This window comes from Phallusia mammillata, chromosome 5 (genome assembly GCF_965637545.1).
Source record: "Phallusia mammillata chromosome 5, kaPhaMamm4.hap1.1, whole genome shotgun sequence".
In the NCBI taxonomy this organism is placed as follows: Eukaryota; Metazoa; Chordata; class Ascidiacea; order Phlebobranchia; family Ascidiidae; genus Phallusia; species Phallusia mammillata.
This window is the reverse complement of record NC_137256.1, coordinates 13673571-13692462: the sequence shown is the minus strand read 5'-3', so window position 1 is coordinate 13692462 and position 18892 is coordinate 13673571. Positions and strand designations below refer to the sequence as shown.

Genomic DNA, 18892 nt, shown 5'->3' with positions numbered 1-18892 from the left:
ATTAAATTAAAGTATTTGTTACGTTTTTTAATGTTTTTGTAATTATATGACAATAATAGTGCAAAAGAATACGAAAATTTTTTTTATTGTTGGGTTAATGCTTTCTAAAAATTTGTCCTTAAGAATCTAAAATTCACCGCAACATTTGTTTACTGTAAATCCGCACAAACGCGCGTGTGGGGACCCATTTGTTTTTGTTTACAAAAACAATCATATGTGTATATCAAATGATGTGTATAGTAAATTGGTAAATATCGTATAGAATATATAAAATGGAAGTATATCAGAAAGCCACTCTTCTAGTTTTATTCCAGATTAAAGCCCACCGCTGTAACTTGATTCACCTTTAATAGTCATGATATAATTTTGTAGCCTCCATCATTTGGCCAGCGCCGGTTTTCCCTGCAAGCCGGACGGGATACTACTTTGATGATGCCCATTATTCCATCTATTGAAAGTACGACGCTCGTAAGAAAGCAATTGGCGCTTTTCCTATTATTCCTTAGTTGAATGAATCGGAAACCCTGTGATGTTCGGCGAATTTGTAACGCAACGAAAAGAGACGCTTACGTAGAACTGTGTCACGTGGTCAACAATTGACTCCCGCTCTGCAAATTTATTCCCAAACCCGCTTGAGCACACACGTAATATTGCAGCCCTATCGTGTGAATTTAACGTCGACCCTCGTTAACATCAGACCGAATGAAGGTCAATCGTTTTTGAAACCGGTTTTTCAATTGACCCAATTGATCACCTGGGTCTGTCATCACAAAACTCTGTTCACGCACGTTTCCCTTCCATCGCAAATCGATAACACAGTCACAAGTTGTCTGACAGCAATTGTCGCGTGAAGTGGTTTGCATCACAACAATAAAACATCTTTTCCAACGAACGTGACAAATTGCTCAGAAGTAAGCGACCGGTTGTTCTCTTCGATGGTTACCACCTGGTCTACAGGCAGAAGAGGTGTTGAAAAGCTGTAATCCACTGTCACTGCTTTTGTGCCCATCACATATTACCACTGTGGTAAGAACACCTTGTTGCCCCAGTTTTTTGGTAAACCACGATTTTCGGTTGATGTGTTGACAAACTAAAATAGGCCACCAAAGCGCTAAAATCAAAAGTTGCAAAATTCAAAAAGAGCGGTTTAATTACGCGCAAAATGTTCACATGGGATTGGGGAAATGATTCAGATGTCATTGATACACCAGGGAGGGCATTGGTACAACGTTGGTACGCGGTCAAAGCTGAGTGAGTGGTAACTTGGCCGACCGAGTTTAAGTATCAATACTTCCGTGAAATGTCGACACGACCACACTCAACTCCCAAATCAAGCTAAACAGTTCTCTAGGCGCAACAGCCAAGCGCATTTCGCGCGTTCTTGGTTGCGATAAGGCGCGTTGCTGCAAACTCGCCAAAAATAGACCATTATGTAAATGCAAGGTGGGAAACACAGTTTAAGGCCGTCGGTGGGCGTAAACAGTTGGGCGCCAATGTCTTACACGGAATTTAGCCGCTCCTGGTTTTGATTTATCACTAACCGACTTTACGTGTAGACGTGTAACGCGCCCTTTGTAATTGCTTTCTGTCGCTTTTCGGTCCTGCTGTACCTGGGCATGTAAAATCGGTTTTGATGTAACCGAACGGCAAGGAGCTGGAGCACGGTTTCCGGTGCCGGCGTGTCGTGCGTCGCAGAGAAATATTTTTTGGCGGAAGAGGTTTCAGAGTGAGCTCGTGACTGCGGCGCACTCTTTCAACAGAAAGCAATGCAAAGAAACCTTGCTACACCTGTGTATATGAAAATCTAAGTGCAAACATTTCATTGCTTCATAGTTTGTGGGATCATTACTTCTCAACGACCAACCAGTTTGTAGTGTTTGCTTTGTGCGTGTCTTTTACGCCGATAAGACAACATTTACCTCCGGACTAGGCACAATACCACATATTGCCGCAATTTCTGTCTGAAACGTTAAACCATTGCGACGTTGTGGCCAGGCGTCTGCAACTCTGCTCCATTTAGAAAAGATCTGGTCGCGCCACGAAAATTGTGGATGAATAGTAAACTCTTTTCAAAATCAGTTAAATTGTAAAGCCTGGGTATGAATGCAAGTTGTGCGACTGTGACAAATTATGTAAGGTCCCAGGAAATTACGGTCTTATTTCTGTGACGTAGTTATACACGGAGTTGTGACGTTTTTCCGTTTCTGGTCTGGCGACGAAGGTCGATCATACTTGACCTACGAAACATTTAAATACTGATCGTGTGAGAAACGAACTCTCCATCATCCCACGTAAGCCTACTTTCCGCAAAGAGATATTTTGTCAATATTTAAGTCTCGTAGCTCAAAACTAAAGGCTATTGGGGCGTTTAGGGGCAATATTTTTAGGGCTGGTTGACGCCATTGCCTCAGTTAAGGTGTTGGGATGTAACTTGTTTGCTTGCTGTGTTTTTTGTTGTTTTCAACCGTCTGGAACTATTTTCACCTGGTGTACTTGAGTCATGAGGCGCAACTCCGGCCACAAAGAACGTAGATCGCCGCCAGGAAACTCGTCTAACCAACATCCTTGGCTTCTTGCGCTCGGGACGCTTGTTGCCCGATAATACACGCCGTTTTGCGGTGACGTAATTGGTGGGTGCGGGGGCGACGACCTTGGTTTTAGCAGACAAGACAGGTTGGCGAACAAGCCATGGAACAACGCTCTAGTACCCGAATCTTGTTTTATGCTCCAACAAGAATTGTTTGACATGTTCTCGCACACCACCAGTCACAGGTGACGTCACACGAGAGTCTTTATTTTATTAAACTTATTCGCTGATGCAGCTGTTCACAGACTCTACGTTTCCGTGTATCGCGCCTAAAATGGTTTGAAAATGATTTACAGCCCACGGTGTGTAAAAAAAAAACTTCATCTGGCACATGAACGCCGAATCACGAAACGATGCATCAACCTGCTGGTTGCCAAGTCTAGTTAAAGCTTCTTGCAATTGATTGAGCAGCAAGTTTCAGCGTAAAAGCCAAAGTAACCAGCCTGGGTTGGTTTCCGGCTTAGTGCGCCGGCTTGAAATCTAAATATCATGGATGGTTTCGTACCTTTCCTCTCACCGTTCTTGTCCTCCGGTTTCTTTCAATATGCCAGGCGGGCACGCTTCTTATCAAACATCATAAAGTTGGGTGTTGACACAGACCACTACCAAAATTGGAAACTAGGGCATAAGTTTGCTCATTTCTTATTTATGGCAGCTGCCATTCTGATTTGTAGGACTCATGAAAATGCAAGCAATAAAATACCGTGGCATTTTTGTGTAGGTTATCTGTTTGCAAAGATTTATGTTTGTTTTAGACGGTTTTGTTATACAGCTGAGAATACCACGCAGGTTTTAAAAGGTGCGAGTTGTAACGTTCAAGTGCAATAAATAAATTGACTTTTTGTTTATTACTTCACCAAGACGCCGATACAACGTATTAAATCAGATCACGAGTATTATGACCGTGTTTTCTCTCTTTAATAAATACCATTCGTTTTTTGTCACCACTTCGCTGTAATTCATTAAGAGAGATGGGAGAGGTTGCATATTTGCCAGCAGCGCTATTTTTATTCTCTTTTTATTGAGAAAAAGCGTTTTCCACTCCTCTCTCTCTGCTCAACGAGCCGTGACCTTCGCTTTTCGCCTCTGCTCCTTCGCTTTCTTTCGCTGAGACAGAGCGAGATAGCTGATCGGCACGACCAATATTGTATCTGCCTTGGCGAGTGCGGAGTTAGCGTGCTGCCGCGAATACGATTCAGTTGCCTCGATCTTGTCGGGCGAATTTGCAAGTCTTGACCGGACATCTTGTGGATTCTTCAATTTATCTGGTTTTAGTAATTTTAACTGGATAAGCGTCAGATTGGCAAAGTTAGGAATTGACAGTGTGATTGAATTTTGGCGTGGTTAAACATCTTTCGCCATGGAGGCAGGAAAAGGCGGTCTGGCAACCTTGGCTGTTGTGACGGTATGTCTTTTGATCTGCATGTCAAGTACAACAACAGCAAAAGTAAGTAATTGGGTTGTGTTATTTTTTAAGTTGCAGATGCTCCTAACGAACTTGTTTAATGCTAGTATAAATATTCAGTACAGTTTTTAACATAACATATGTGTTTGAGCAATTTATAGGCAGTAAAATCTATGTCAGTTCATATGCGACAACTTCCACATTTATGGCGCGATTGAGTATAAACACAATAGACATGTTTACAAAAATACGTATGTGTTAGTGCTAAAAACAGCGTTGCTCAGAGCGAAAAGTGTGTTGATATCAGTAAGCTTTACAGCCTCATTTTCAGCGACGAAATTGGGACAAATAGTGACTTGTTTGGGCCATACCCACATTGCATGTTTTTAAAATGAATCGAAATTTCGCACCAACACACATGTCTGCCTACTACCAGAAGGAGTCGACACACTGTACGCGAAGTATTAACCAGCCTTCTAACATGCGCGAGTACGGTGCTACGCACAGTGGGAAGCGGAACAAATGTTCTCATGTCGTCAACACGTAATCCCCTGTATTGTCAATTTCCCCTTATTAGCATCGCACCCAATCTTTTCACGACTTTACAGCTCCTCGGAATGCGATTTATTTATTTATGACGTTATATGTGTCGTGGTGCGATTGCATCCCCTCGATTTATGGCCCTACGTTGTTGCGCGTGCCTCGGACAGCTGAGTTACGAGCGCTTATACGATCTGCATTGGTGTCAGGTATGTAATCGAGGTTGCAGTTAACACTTCGCGACCACGACAGTCACTAATCGCCGTTTTCGTATGGATTGACCTGTGAAAGGTCCATCGTAAAGTTATCATAGAAATGTCAACGACCCAATAATAGGTTTATGGCCTTAGTGAATAACGAGTAGCGAGTAGAAGTTATTGACCCACACCGACTTTTACTGGGGATAGATTTAGCAAATGGACACAATTGGTTTACGATTTAACGTTAGCCTTTTGAAGAAAAAAAGCTTTTGTTGGTAAAGACAGTCCTGTCTAAGTGTATATATATGTGTACATAAAACATGTCCTGTCGGTTAAGCTCTTTTAAAATTGTTAACTCGCCACTTAACCAAAGATTACAAAAACGTGGCTCCTCTTAACCATAACAAAGTTATAAGTCACTTAATTGTTAGCTGTTATCTTACGCCCGTCTAACGGTTGGGTGTCGAATTTAAAGGGTGGTAATTAAACGGTAGCAGTTTGGTGTAATTTTTGCTGCTTTATGTTTTCTGTGCCATTGGTTTGAACTTTTTTCAAAATCTGACTTCTCCTTATCAAACTGATTTGTTGACCGATTTTAATGACATTCCTATGTACAATTTATTCCATGGTAGGCGCATAGAATGTGTTGCGCCGAAGGGCACTTCGTCTACTTTTTTTCCACCGTTGCACCGATGACCTCCCACGAGTTGACATGATTGTTGCAGGAAACTCGGATTCGCATCTATTTGTGCGACAACACTAATGTCATTAATTACACTTTAAATGGTGGAAATTGTTCCACAATTATAGTTCACCAATGCTGTTATTAGTTTTCCATTTTTATGCGCTACATTTGGCGACAGCTTGGTTATCGCCATATTGTATTTCTCATATCATCAGGAAATAGCTACGTTGGCCTTACCCACACTTTGATTGTAGGTTGTCGTTTGTTTAATTTGGGTGGACGCCCAACCAGACGTCGGCGGTTAGATAGATTCGTGCGAATCCGAAGGAGAAAGTTCAATGTCTCCTTTGTGTTGCAATCGCCAGACGCGACTGTTCGACAGATAGCCAGGAAACAAGTTGTTGATTAGCTGACATTTACATGTGTGAATAAGCACCACACCCGGTCAATTAAACATGATTATCGATAAATAATGGCTACTTTAGTCGTGACGTTTGAGGATGCTTGTAAAATCTGGGTCTAGTTGAGGGTAATTTGTAGTTACATGCGGATGCCTGCACCGTAAAAGTCACAAACCATTCAAAGATGTATAAATGGCAATTGCGTCACCTGTTAGAATATGTTTAGCAAAAGTGGGCACACTTATCATTGCAATGGCACTAAAAATATATTTAAAACCAATTAAAAAACATCGAAGTTTTTTTTTATATTGTAAAGTAATCGATAACAAAACTCAAGACAAATTAATTCAGTTAAACTTTCAAGAAGATAAAACATTTTAATGATTTTTATGTTAAGCAGGTGACTTGTTCAGAAATAAATCTTTGTTTACAGATTGTTTTACACATTAGGGTATTTCCCTGTGTCGGAAGTCTGTTTGAAAGGTCTTTTGAAACAACTTATTGCTTTTGATAAGATTCATTTTTTTAGTTTAATTTTTAACATTATTATTTTTTAGTCTGCGAAGTATGGAGGTTATGGAGGTTGTGGTGGACCTAAAGTATATTGCAATGCTTCCAAAGGAGATAGGGTATGTTCCTTTTGCCTGAAAACAAAATCTCTTATCTAAAGCCAGTGTATATTTTAGGGAGTTAGAGGACATCCTGGAATGGATGGACCACCTGGTCTTCCTGGATTTCCTGGACCCGAGGGTCCACCTGGACCCAGAGGGCCAGTGGTAAGCAGTTTTATGATAAACAATTACTGTCAGTGTTGTTTCATTTTATATTTATGTTTCTTTTAGGGTGAAACTGGTCAAGATGGGGAACAAGGCATGAAAGGAGAAAGGGTAAGTAGTGATATTAGAAACACTTTTTTCACATTTAGCCTGCTTAAAATAACTTTACTTTAGGGTTCTCAAGGCTCCCATGGCTATCCTGGAACACCTGGAATCCCAGTAAGTTAATTTGCATTTGTTTTCTTTTTTTTGTTAAATATTTTTGTAAATATGTTAAATAAAAAGCAACAACATAATTATCTGTTGGACAGTAAAATAATCTATTGTACCTTTTAGGGTATACCTGGTCAAATGGGACCACCTGGAGAACAAGGTATCCCTGGATGTAACGGTACAAAGGTAAAATACTTTATCATATAATGTTTACAACTAAAGGGGTGAATTAAACTTTTGTGTTTGCAGGGTGAAAAGGGACCAATTGGGCCTGCAGGAATCGAAGGTGCTGGTGGTCGACCTGGAAAAGCTGGTGGTCGAGGAATGAAGGTAAGTAATTTTTTTAATATGTATTTTTGAGTTAAATGTTTTGGGCTTGTTTGTTGACAGGGTGAGCCTGGTGAGGTTATTAATCTCGTGCCTGGCAAGAAAGGCGAACCAGGCCAAGACGGAAAGCCTGGTCCACAGGTATAGTTTTCCTGTATTTTATTTTTTTCGTTTTAGTAGACAGAGAAGCTTTCATGTTTTTTTATTGTTTTTGGTAGGGTCTGCAGGGTGAAATGGGGCTGCCTGGGCCACAAGGTCCCTATGGAAGACCTGGACCACCTGTATGTATTCTTGATTACTTTTGATTAAATTCTGTACATTTTTTGCTAAAAAATGCTTTGTTTTTAGGGTCAACCTGGTCCCCGTGGCATGTCTGGAGAAAAGGTAAGTTTATTTTTGACAACATTCTTTTTATTAGTTTTGATCAATTTTCTGGGGGGATTGTTTTATTTTTATTTTTTTCCACAACTTGACCAAAGTATTACATTGTTTGTTTATAAAAGTAGTAAATGCATCAGCCATAATGATTGCTCACTATATGTCACTATATAAGTTGTCAAGTTCTAGAATTATTGTGAAATATAACATTTTTTTGGCTTTGGGTATGTTTAATAAAACAAAATTTCTTAGTGGGTATGTTTGTCTGCCTGCAGAAATATGGCATTAATGCCATAGAAATCTAATTATTGGCTTTAATCTTAAATAAAATAGAAAATATACTATTAATGTTCCTAATTTTATTGAGAACATCCCTCATAAAATATGTTCCTTCAGGGTCAAATGGGTGTTGGATATCAAGGAGCAAAAGGAGAAAAGGTATGTTTTTTTTATTATTAATAATATACATCTATTACCAATAGCCCATTTTTTAATTTTTGTACATATGATGTGAACAAAACAGATTGTCATTACTTTTCTTAAGATGTATGGTATTTGGGGTTTGTTTTGGCTGAACTATTTTCACATTATCCTCATTGTATAGAGATGCATCTTAAATAAATTTTATTGAATGTTATTGCATGTGTTAAATGGTGCCTAATAAATAACAATACTGTGAAAAATATTTTCCTTAATCATGGGCAATAATACACTACATTCTTTCATTCACAGCAATGCTTTAATTCATCTGATTTATTGCTTTGTATTGCAAAACAATTTTATGCAAATGAAAATCATTTTGTTTAATTTGTCTGTTGGTTCTTTTCCGCCATTACTGTTTATGATTTAAATGAAATATCTTTTTATTATTCAGTAAGTTTACAGTAAAACATGTTTAATTGGCTTTGTTGTTGTTTTCTTTCCTTGTTTGCCTGTGCTTCTGCAAATACTGCTGCTTCTGTGCATGGCTTAAAATGAAGGGCGAACAAGGTCTGGCAGGCAGCTCTGGAGGATCAGGAGAACTAGATGCACAAACTGGCCGGATTGAAAATTTCATTGTGGGTGAACTGTGAACTGGCTTTTGTATGCTAGCTTAATATGCATGTGCAAACAAACCCCAAAGACAAACTTATAAACAGACCTAATAGATGGAAAAGATGAAATGACAACCTGGTTTGTATTTTTTAAACCACAGCAGTAATTGGTTCATTTTGATGGCTTATTCATTCCAAATTGATCAGTTTCTGCTGTGGGTAAAAACATACAGAAACACACCTTTCTATGCTGACACTCTAATTTTTTCTTACAAATTATTATTATTATTTTTTTCTGTCTGTCTGAAAGAAATTTTTGAATTACAAATATTTACATGCAAAATGTACCACAAATGTTTTGTGGCAAGAGTGTCAGTAATTGTGTTTCTGTTGTTTGCACATTTGCTTTGGTCATTGATGTTATGTGCGAACAAATAGGGAGATTCTGGTATTCCTGGACCCCCAGGAGGTATTGAAGAAAGTAGTGGACCTCCACAGGGTGAAATTACCCAACCACAAGTAAGTGGGCAAAAATGAATTTCATGACAGGTAAATATGAGGAAGGGAACAACTAGTCAACTAGTTGTTTCAAAAGAACAATAAAACTTTTTTTTCTAATTTTTCTTGGCAAACTTTGGGGTTTGTTTGTATCATGTTTTGATTTTGTTTGTAGTATAAAAGATTAAATCAATAAAAAAATCCATAAAACTAAAATAAAGTACTCTTTAAGATTAAACAGAGACAAGAGCTGTGTTTTAAAGCAGAAATTATAATTGCTCTAACTTTATGTGATTCATTTTCAGGGTCCACCAGGTCCAGATGGCCGACCCGTAAGTGATTCTTAAACCATAACTTGGAGTTAAATTTGGTGATATCTAAATTAATGCTTTTGAAGGGTGAAAAGGGAGAAGTTGGCGAAAAGGGTTACCGAGGAGAAACTGGCGACCCTGTAAGTAATCTACATTTTTGGTTTCTCTTGAAATAATATTTACCACCTGAAAGTATGTAACCACTTACTTTTGTAAAGGGTGCAACCGGCATTAAGGGGCAAAAAGGTGGCAAAGGAGAGCGTGGGCCTGTTGGGCCTCAGGTTTGTTACCATATAAAACTAAAGCTGAAAAACACACAATCATTTTGTTAAAACTGTCAATTTTTGCAGAGTACAAAAGTCGGAAAACCGGGTACTCCAGGAACCAATGGATTGCCTGTTAGTCTGTGTTTTTTTTGTAGAAAAATTTGTGATTGTAATGTAATGCCACTTTACAATACTTTTTAGGGTGAAAAAGGTTCCAGAGGTTTTCAAGGCTATCCAGGATCAAATGGTGGAAAGGGAACCAAAGGAGAGTTAGGAATTAGTGGACCTCCTGGACCACCAGGGTTGACGGTAGCTTGTTGTTTGACTATATCCTATGCCATTGCAAAAATAGGATTTAACCACTTAAATCTGTTTTGTTGCAGGGTGAAAATGGGCGCTCTGGTGAAACAGGTCCTCCTGGTGAACGTGGCCGCCCTGGCCCTAAGGGTGGGATGGGCTTTCCTGGTATGAATGGTCTCAATGGAATCAAGGGTGAAGCTGGTTTGCCAGGTCCCCAGGGTGAACAAGGACCACCAGGTCAGCCAGGCTTTGGGCTTGACGGCCAGCCTGGGGAGCCTGGACCATCTGGAAAGCCAGGTAAACATTAAACGAAAGAAATTGTATTTTCCACACCTAAATATTCGCGTTTTAGGCTTGCCTGGTCGTCATGGCTTTCAAGGTCCACCGGGACCAGCCGGAGAAAAGGGTAGTCAAGGAGCAACTGTCACAGGTCCACCAGGAGAAGACGGCCGATCTGGACAAAATGGACGGCCTGGTGAACCAGGCCCAGAAGGACCAAAAGGAGAACCAGGACTTGATGCCTTTATCACAAGTGACGACATGAAGGAAATGGTCACTCCAGGAGATACCGGTTTACCTGGACCCCGAGGAACGCCAGGTTCACCAGGGCAACCTGGAACGATCGGTATGTTTAAGTTGGCCACATGGCGTCTTAGCTTTGTGTTAATATTACAAAAAGGAAGTAATAAAATGTTAACCTTTTCTACTTTTTAGGCGAGCAAGGACTAAAGGGTATAAAAGGTGAAGAATGCGGACTTTGTGAACAGGGACCACCGGGCGAACGGGGCGAAATCGGGCAGACAGGAGAGCCTGGAAGACATGGTGAAATGGGTATACAAGGAACTCCAGGCGAAAAGGGTCAAAAGGGATTTGCCGGTTTTGCTGGACTTACTGGCGAACAGGTAAACAGAACAAAGAAGTAACGGCGAATATACTGTAACAAATTACTGGGTGAAGTGATGGCAATGATGCTACAAAAGTTAACTTTGGTGGTAAAAGTAAATATTTTTGTTTAATACTGTGCTTAGGGACGACCTGGACTGCAAGGCATGATTGGCGCTCCTGGACCTAAAGGAGAAGTGGGAGAACTAACAATCATTAGGAGCAAAGGTGCACGAGGTCTAACTGGTCCTACTGGTCCACCTGGGAGCCCCGGTTTCAATGGTCCTCCTGGAAGGTATAACATTCGTTTTTTGGACTGTGTTTTGGCTGCTTAATGTTGCACTTGTTGTGATAAGTTCTTATTTACATTTTCTTTTCTAAACCTCGATTTTAGAAGTGGAATTGATGGGGAATTTGGCCAGAAAGGACAGAAAGGAGAAATCGGTGGGCCCGGTTTACAAGGTCCTCCTGGTGAAACTGGTAACACTGGTCCAAGTGGAGCTCCCGGTCTGAATGGTCGAGACTTACCTGGCGAAACGGGAGAGCCGGGAATTCGTGGCGAACCAGGAGAAGCCGGTGATATTGGATTTCCTGGACAGCGAGGTAATTTGTCTGGTTTTAACTTTTGTTTTCACTAGGTTTTGGTATTACACTGCAAGGCTTGTAAAACAATTGCCGCACAAACTAATTTGTCTAAAAAGTTTTGGTTTTGTGCAGGGCAAAAGGGAGAGCCCACTTTGGCTATCACGATCGCCGGGGACAAGGGCGAAAAAGGTGCTCAGGGTAATATTGGTCTCCCTGGGACCCCTGGAGAGCGCGGTGACGACGGTATGTACTTTCAACAAAAACAGTAGCTCTATTTGCGTAAGTTAATGGTATATTTCTGATAATGCTGCAGGTGCTATTGGCTATCCTGGAGAATCTGGCTTTGCTGGTGAAAAGGGTGTTCCCGGTCTCCCTGGTCCGATGGGCCGAAGTGTCCGTGGCATGACTGGTGCTAAGGGACTTCCGGGTCCACAAGGCAGTCCTGGTTTTCCGGGTGATCAAGGACCACCTGGCCAGGATGGTATAAATGGTATGGATGGATTGCCGGGCGAAAAGGTACAATATTCGTAACCTTTGATTGAAATATGTTTGCAATGTTGTTGCATAAAATATGTTTGATTGCATGTTTTAGGGCGACACTGGAGTTGGTTATCCTGGGGCCAACGGACGCATCGGAGAAAATGGAGAACCGGGCCCTGTAGGGCAACAAGGAGAACGCGGCCGAACCGGACGACAAGGACCACAAGGACCCATTGGACCACCTGGCAAATCTGGACAAGACGGTATGTCTATTTGTTAGCTATTTCATTGTTTTTTTTTGAAAAAAAAACAAAAAGTTATTTAAATAATATAAAATATGTAGGCGACGATGGACCCATCGGACGTACTGGTATAACTGGACAGAAGGGAGAACCCGGCGATGCGTTGCTTGGACCACAAGGAACTCCAGGACCAAGAGGTTTCATTGGAGAGATCGGTATTAATTTATTTTACTTTCCTTCAACATAGAGTAGTTTTATCTGCTAGCCAAGATCAAGCTTTCAGATATCTTTTTTCTCAGGTAAACCTGGTCAGCCTGGCTTCCAGGGCGAACCTGGACCTCCCGGTGATGACATTCAGGGAATGAAAGGTGAACAAGGTGAGACTGGTAGAGAAGGACCTGTCGGAATCAGGGGTGAAATGGGTGCTCCGGGATTTCCTGGTGTAGATGGGGTTGACGGCAACGATGGTTTGCCTGGTGAAAAGGGCATGACAGGGGACAAGGGAACCCCTGGAATCCGCGGCCGAAATGGTATGTTCGATTGCAAACCATCCTAGAAGATTTTTGTTCCTAAGAAGTCTTAAAATCCGGTTTCTGTTTTTAAGGTCTTCCCGGGTTGAATGGCGAAACGGGGGCGCCAGGTAATCATGGTAAAGATGGACTTCCGGGACCTCAAGGGCTTCCAGGTACAAGAGGTTTGATCGGGTTCCCAGGTGCGCTTGGACAGAAGGGTGAGCCGGCAGAGATTGCTGCTAACTTGGTTTCCAACGGAACAAAGGGACAAAAAGGTACAGTTGATTTGGAAACATGTTCAAGTGATTTGATAAGCTTAAACTTTAACTTGTTAAAGGTGAGCCTGGATTGCCTGGTTTTTCTGGTGACGACGGTTTGGAGGGTCTTCCTGGATTAAAAGGAGCCAGGGGTTTGAGTGGAGAGAAAGGGGTTCAAGGTGTTCCTGGACAACCTGGACTTGATGGATTGCAGGGCAATGATGGATTCTCAGGTTAGTGAAGTACAACTGTCTGGCAGTAATTCCATATAAAGTACTTGCACATTATGTATCCTTTATTTGTTTAGGTGAAAAGGGAGTAAAAGGAGAAATTGGGATGCCTGGTGTTGCTGGAAGGGATGGTGCACGGGGTGAGAGGGGAACCAGCGGTCGACCTGGTGGACTTGGACCAATTGGTCCTATCGGTGAAAAGGGAGAAGCAAGTCAAGTTCCAGGTCAACCTGGGCGACCGGGACTATCTGTAAGTTTACTAGCTTTTTTCTTTTCAGTTTTAAAACATGTTTTTTTCTGTGACCATTTATGCACAAAAAACTTGGTTATATTTTGATGCGGTCAGTGCGAAAAATGCGCATAACTCATAAGCGCTGGGTTTTCTAAAGCCAAAAAATAAATAAATACGTGTTTCTTTCCAACAGGGTCGAGATGGCTTAGATGGTCAGCCAGGCTTACAGGGTGATGACGGACTTCCAGGGCAACCGGGTTTTAACGGAGAGCCAGGTGTTAAAGGTGACAAAGGAAGCCCGGGGCCAACAGGTGCTTTCGGACTTCGTGGAATGAAAGGTGCAACCGGTGAGCGCGGAGACGCTGGATCGCCTGGAGCAGCCGGACCTCCTGGCGAGTCAGGTAAGATTTTTTAATTCCTGGCGGGTCGGGTAAAAGTCATTGAATTTCCCTAACAGGCAGAATTTATTTTAGGTCTGAATGGTTTACCTGGAGAAACCGGGACATCTGGCAGACAGGGTGAAGCTGGTGTTGATGGTCTTCCTGGTCAACCAGGACCTAGAGGATTTTCTGGTGAGTCTGTTGCTGGACCCCCAGGTCGTCCTGGAAGTTTGGGATTTACTGGCGAACCTGGAGAACCTGGTCCACCAGGACAAGAGGTTTGTCTTTCAATTTAAACAATTTTTCACTTCATACAAACGCCAATTGTTTTTTTACGCATTACCAGGGACTTCCTGGTCTAATCGGAGAAACGGGAGAAACTGGTCCACAAGGCTTACAGGGCGAACCTGGACAAAAGGGCTCACCCGGGCCGCGAGGACTCTCAGTGAAGGGAATGAAGGGTGAACGTGGTTTACCGGGTCTGTCTGGCGAAACAGGTATGTGTTCACAATACATTGCTGTTTAATCGGTTGCTTTTTTGGCATCAAACATTTGCTTACCGCCTTGAAAGTTTGCTTTGTAAAAGCAAGGAATGTTACTTTTTAGCAGACGATTGGTAACATATTGTTGATGGACGTACATTATAAGCTGTTTACGTAACAGACAAGAGTGGTTATTTGCACAACCTCACCTATTTGTGTCACATTTAGGTTCTATTGGATTACCCGGGCTTGCCGGCCCACCTGGACTGACTGGTATACAGGGCGAGGATGGCGAAAAAGGCGAACAAGGTTCTCCGGGTCGTGACGGATTTAACGGTCTGAAGGGAAATCCCGGCAACGCGGTATGCATTTTAACAGTTGTTGGTCACCTTGGAAGGCAATGTCCACTGTAATCCCCAACTTTGTATAATTGCAGGGAAGAGATGGGTTTGACGGTCTTCCTGGCGAACCTGGCGATGTTGGTGAAGCTGGTTTGACAGGTTTACCAGGCCCGATCGGTCCACCTGGAGATATTGGAAGACCTGGTGAAGATGGATTGGTTGGATCCAAAGGACAAAAAGGTTCATTTACATTTTCTCGATAAGCCACCTCTGTTGTCCATTACAACAACGAAAATCGTGTTGTTAAGGAATTCGTGTTTGACAAATTTCTAACAAAGCATTTTCTCAATATTCTTCATGTGTAACCTGCGTTATTTATAGGTGCTACTGGTATTGCTGGTGCTGATGCACTTCCGATTGTAACCCAAGGACAAAAGGGGGGAAGGGGTGACACCGGACCACAGGGACCCCGCGGCAGACCCGGACAACCTGGACCACAAGGATTTGTAGGACAAGTCGGTGAATCTGGCGAGCCTGGACAGAACGGTATTCCTGGACTTCCCGGTCTGTCAGGCGATGTTGGATCACCTGGGCCACAAGGACCTTTGGGTGGGTGGTAGTTTGTTAACGAGTGTATTGCACCAATTACTGGTTACTTAGCACCTATTGGTGACAAAAGTAACTGTTATTTAAAAAAAAAACTCTGTAGGCAACCGTATTGTAAACGGGATGATGGACAATAGCGTTAGTAAAACGTTTAGTAAATACATTTCTTTCAAATGAGCGGTTGTAATTTGACAAAAAATAAGAAGTATATGTTCGGTTTTATTTTAAAGTTTGAAAACACACAAACGTTTTGTGGAGTAAATCCAACGTTACGAGTAACAGCTTTTGAAAATCCAAGCAAAGTTTGTGTCTAACTTGTCCATTGTGTCTGACTTCGATTGTTCACCTGTGTCTATACAGGTAACCGTGGTCCGGCTGGTAATGACGGTCGCCCTGGACGTGACGGTTCACCTGGTGAACCTGGCGTGTCTGCCCTCTTTCACGGATATTTCGTCACCCGCCACAGTCAAACGGCCGATGTACCTGAATGTCCTTTCGGAATGAGACGGTTGTGGAACGGTTACTCGTTGTTGTTTATGCAAGGAAACGAACGGGGACACGGCCAGGATTTGGGTATGGGAATAATTATGTGTTATTTTGTTAAATAGTATGATAGAAAACAGTATCTGGCTTTTCACTTGTTTTCTATCTAGTCTATAAAAACGCTGGTGGTAAGCCAACAGTTTGCTGCAAACTTACAAATAGCAAGTTGCATTGATTATAAAGCAAAAAAAAACTTATAGCAAACCAATATGAGCTTTAATTTAGCCGGAGGTAAAATATGCACTTAAGAGACCTGTTCGAAACCATAAAACCGCACTTTGGCTCAGGAACGGCTGGTTCGTGTCTGCGACGCTTCAGCACAATGCCTTTCCTCTTCTGCAATGTGAACAACAACTGTCGGGTCGCATCGAGAAACGATTATTCTTACTGGCTTGCCACTCCCAAGCCCTTCCCAATGTCAATGGAAGCTGTTACTGGTAAGTTGTGATGCTGTCAACAGAACTTACTGGTTGATAAAATAATCAGCGGGTACTTGATCTGTCTGAAGTGGCTGGCAAATTTACGTAACCCAGTTAGTAGAATATCGTTTACACCAAGTCTGTAAAGATTTAAAATAGATTGAACACTTTGAACCTGTAAATACGAGCAACGTACCCACGCAGCTGTGTGAACTTATGAACTTCGACAACGCGACCATGTCAACAATCAATGTTTATGTTTGCTGCAGGTAGCGACATTGAACCATACATCAGCCGTTGTTCTGTTTGTGAAACTCCTTCCCTCACAATCGCTGTCCATTCACAATCTGACATCATTCCCAACTGCCCTGACAGTTGGGTCAGCCTTTGGATAGGATACAGTTTTGTCATGGTAAGAAACGTTTGTCCACCTTCTGAATTTATAGCTTCGCTTGATAAGAGATAGGTAATAAAAAACGCAAAATTTGGATGGGTGAAAGAGCATCAAGTAATTGCGCTTAACGTAAATGTAGAAAAATATGGGATTATGAAAAGGTGTGTTTCTTTTTATGTGATTGCAGTCATTTGGCTTCCTACAAAGTGCCTAAACCCTTAAATATTCACAAGCATGGCATCATTTTCGAGTTTTTTTTCTTCAAGTCGTTTGCTAATCCATAGAAAAGCTATTACGGTTATTTCACTCAGTCACGACATCTTTTAACAATGTCTTCATTTTCTACAGCACACTGGTGCCGGTGCCGAGGGCAGTGGACAGTCATTGCAGTCGCCAGGTTCTTGCTTGGAAGATTTCCGTGCTGGTCCCTTCCTTGAGTGTCACGGTCGTGGAACATGCAACCAGTATGCCAATGGATACAGTTTCTGGCTCGCCACTATTGGCGTCGACAATCAGTTTGCGTAAGTTTTCAATTGATGATTTTGTACGATTATGTGGGCTGTAAAGGGGCAGAAAAAACAACAACATTGCAAAAAGTGTTGAAATAACACTAATTAACATAGCAGTATTTCGTTTAGAATATATTGCAGAAATTCGACATGAAATAAAAAAAATGTGTAAATGCTAAATAAGCACAGTTAATTTGATAAAACTTAAATCTCTCTCTGTAACTGGCAACTTTTTCGTTGCAGCCAACCACTTTCAGAGACACTGAAGGCTGGAACTTTACGGCAACGCATCAGTAGATGCCAGGTATGCATGCGTAACGATGATGACGCAACAGGGAGCTTTGACACAAACTCACTGAACCGGCGCCGATCGGCGGATGCACGTCATCACAGTCGCTCTTCTCGTCGGCACCACGCACGGGCTGACGTCGCAAGTCAGGGTTGAACTTATCTTCCAGCATAAAGTCACGTCTGTGGGGCCGCACAACTGACAGCAATGTGTGACAAGCTTAGGACGATTAAATTTCGCCGACACTGCGCTTTCATTTTACCCTTACAGTGCTTTTAAACGTTAAGTGGCTCCTAGAAACCTGCCCAGGATCGGGTTGCTACCTTTTGTCTATGTTTGTTTGTTATTTAAAGTGTTTTATGTGGCGAAGCGAGATGACCTGCCATTAACCATTGTTTTGATGTTGTTCGTTCGTTTTAAGGGTCTTTATCCGTTACGCGTGTATTACTATAATGAATGCCAATTGCAGTTTGTTAGCAGTGCATTATATTTGTTATGTGTGGTTTGTGTCATTTGCTTTCTTGCGTCCCTCACCAAGCCTTTTGTTTTGTGCATCAGCATAACGAATAACGTTTCTGCAAACTTTTTTGGGTAACGAGCTAAATGCACAGGAGAAAAATTCTATGCTACGCACTAGAACTTATACCATCTGGCGCACTTTTTGTATTTTAAAGCATTTAGTTGGTACATCTACATGCTTCTCTTTTGGCACCTTCCTTTGTGTGTTACCCTCTTCTCTCTTTCGCTTTTCTGTTTAGAATTACGTTTTTTGTTGCTAACACTAAATTAACCCGTGTAAGGTTTGCGATTTCGATAAAATAGACTGGTTGGTTGATGCAGAAGTACCAGGGTTACGGTGTTAGCATTTGTTTCTGTTAACGTCACACCGTTTCAAACAATAAATGAATAATTTTTGCCTTTCACACCAGTTTATAATTTCACATCACCATAGTGCGATCCGCTTTACCCCCTAACATTTTTGTAGAAAATAGAACTAACCAATAACCTTGCTTCAGCTTCCTTAACTCCGTGTCCCAACATTTGCGCAGACTTAAAGTTCTTGGTCCCTTTGTTTTCAAGAAGCAGTGTTGCCTTTTATGCAATCGTCCACCCCCTCTATAACCAATCCGCATGCATGCATGTATTCTCACCACACTAACGCCTCACGCGACTAACAACCATTCGGGGCTGTTGTCATGATACAGTAAACACATCTGACCAGCCGTTTTCATCATTACGGACTTTGCAGTATTATTACGCCACGCGAGTGCAGCGATCAAAGCCTCTATGTGGTAGCCCTCTGTACAAATTCCACATTATTATTATTCTACGTATATTCCCCTACTAACCCGGCCCGGCTGCTTTTCATTGAAGTAGTAGTTGCGATTTTTTGTAGTTAATGAAATATCTTCTGCAGCATATGTGTTTTTCGCTTTGCATCAGTCTTGCTTGCTTTTGTTTTGTCTGTGGCCAACAGTTTGGTGTGTTTAAATGTCGCCTTGAACTCTACCACTACTACACGATGCAGCATCGGAGTTTCGTAAATAAATTTTACAGTTTGAGTAATGGATTCCAATGTCTAGTAAGT

The 18892-nt window shown here is 41.8% G+C and overlaps 1 protein-coding gene across 3 annotated transcripts; it reads left to right on the top strand.

Moving 5' to 3' along the window:
- The first annotated feature begins 3683 nt into the window (after positions 1 to 3683).
- On the top strand, positions 3684 to 18866 carry LOC145228550 (uncharacterized). 3 transcript variants are annotated; one of them, XM_080093625.1, is made up of 42 exons: positions 3684 to 4034; positions 6376 to 6447; positions 6505 to 6594; positions 6661 to 6705; positions 6769 to 6813; positions 6931 to 6993; positions 7057 to 7137; positions 7198 to 7275; positions 7353 to 7415; positions 7483 to 7518; positions 7909 to 7950; positions 8493 to 8570; positions 8985 to 9065; positions 9350 to 9376; positions 9442 to 9495; positions 9574 to 9636; positions 9706 to 9753; positions 9823 to 9930; positions 10005 to 10218; positions 10274 to 10546; positions 10636 to 10823; positions 10950 to 11098; positions 11198 to 11406; positions 11521 to 11631; positions 11702 to 11904; positions 11981 to 12131; positions 12212 to 12325; positions 12410 to 12640; positions 12715 to 12897; positions 12960 to 13112; positions 13187 to 13359; positions 13535 to 13742; positions 13815 to 13999; positions 14068 to 14218; positions 14432 to 14565; positions 14640 to 14784; positions 14926 to 15153; positions 15511 to 15723; positions 15981 to 16130; positions 16382 to 16524; positions 16855 to 17027; positions 17259 to 18866. In XM_080093625.1, the coding sequence occupies exons 1-42, from the start codon at positions 3948 to 3950 to the stop codon at positions 17458 to 17460; spliced, it is 5445 nt and encodes a 1814-aa protein (XP_079949751.1). In that variant the 5' UTR covers positions 3684 to 3947; the 3' UTR covers positions 17461 to 18866. The 3 variants fall into 3 exon arrangements, with proteins under 3 accessions (XP_079949751.1, XP_079949752.1, XP_079949753.1); XM_080093626.1 differs by lacking the exon at positions 8493 to 8570 and having other exon boundaries at positions 3686 to 4034; XM_080093627.1 differs by lacking the exon at positions 8985 to 9065 and having other exon boundaries at positions 3686 to 4034.
- The last annotated feature ends 26 nt before the right edge of the window (positions 18867 to 18892 follow it).

What these genes read in the sequence shown, in the direction of transcription:
- LOC145228550 (XM_080093625.1), top strand. Translation starts at nt 3,948, where the DNA reads ATGGAGGCAGGAAAAGGCGGTCTGGCAACCTTGGCTGTTGTGACGGTA. An exon ending in ATGCTTCCAAAGGAGATAGG is followed by an intron (nt 6,448 to 6,504) that starts GTATGTTCCTTT and finishes TGTATATTTTAG; the next exon opens with GGAGTTAGAGGACATCCTGG. An exon ending in GAGGAGAAACTGGCGACCCT is followed by an intron (nt 9,496 to 9,573) that starts GTAAGTAATCTA and finishes ACTTTTGTAAAG; the next exon opens with GGTGCAACCGGCATTAAGGG.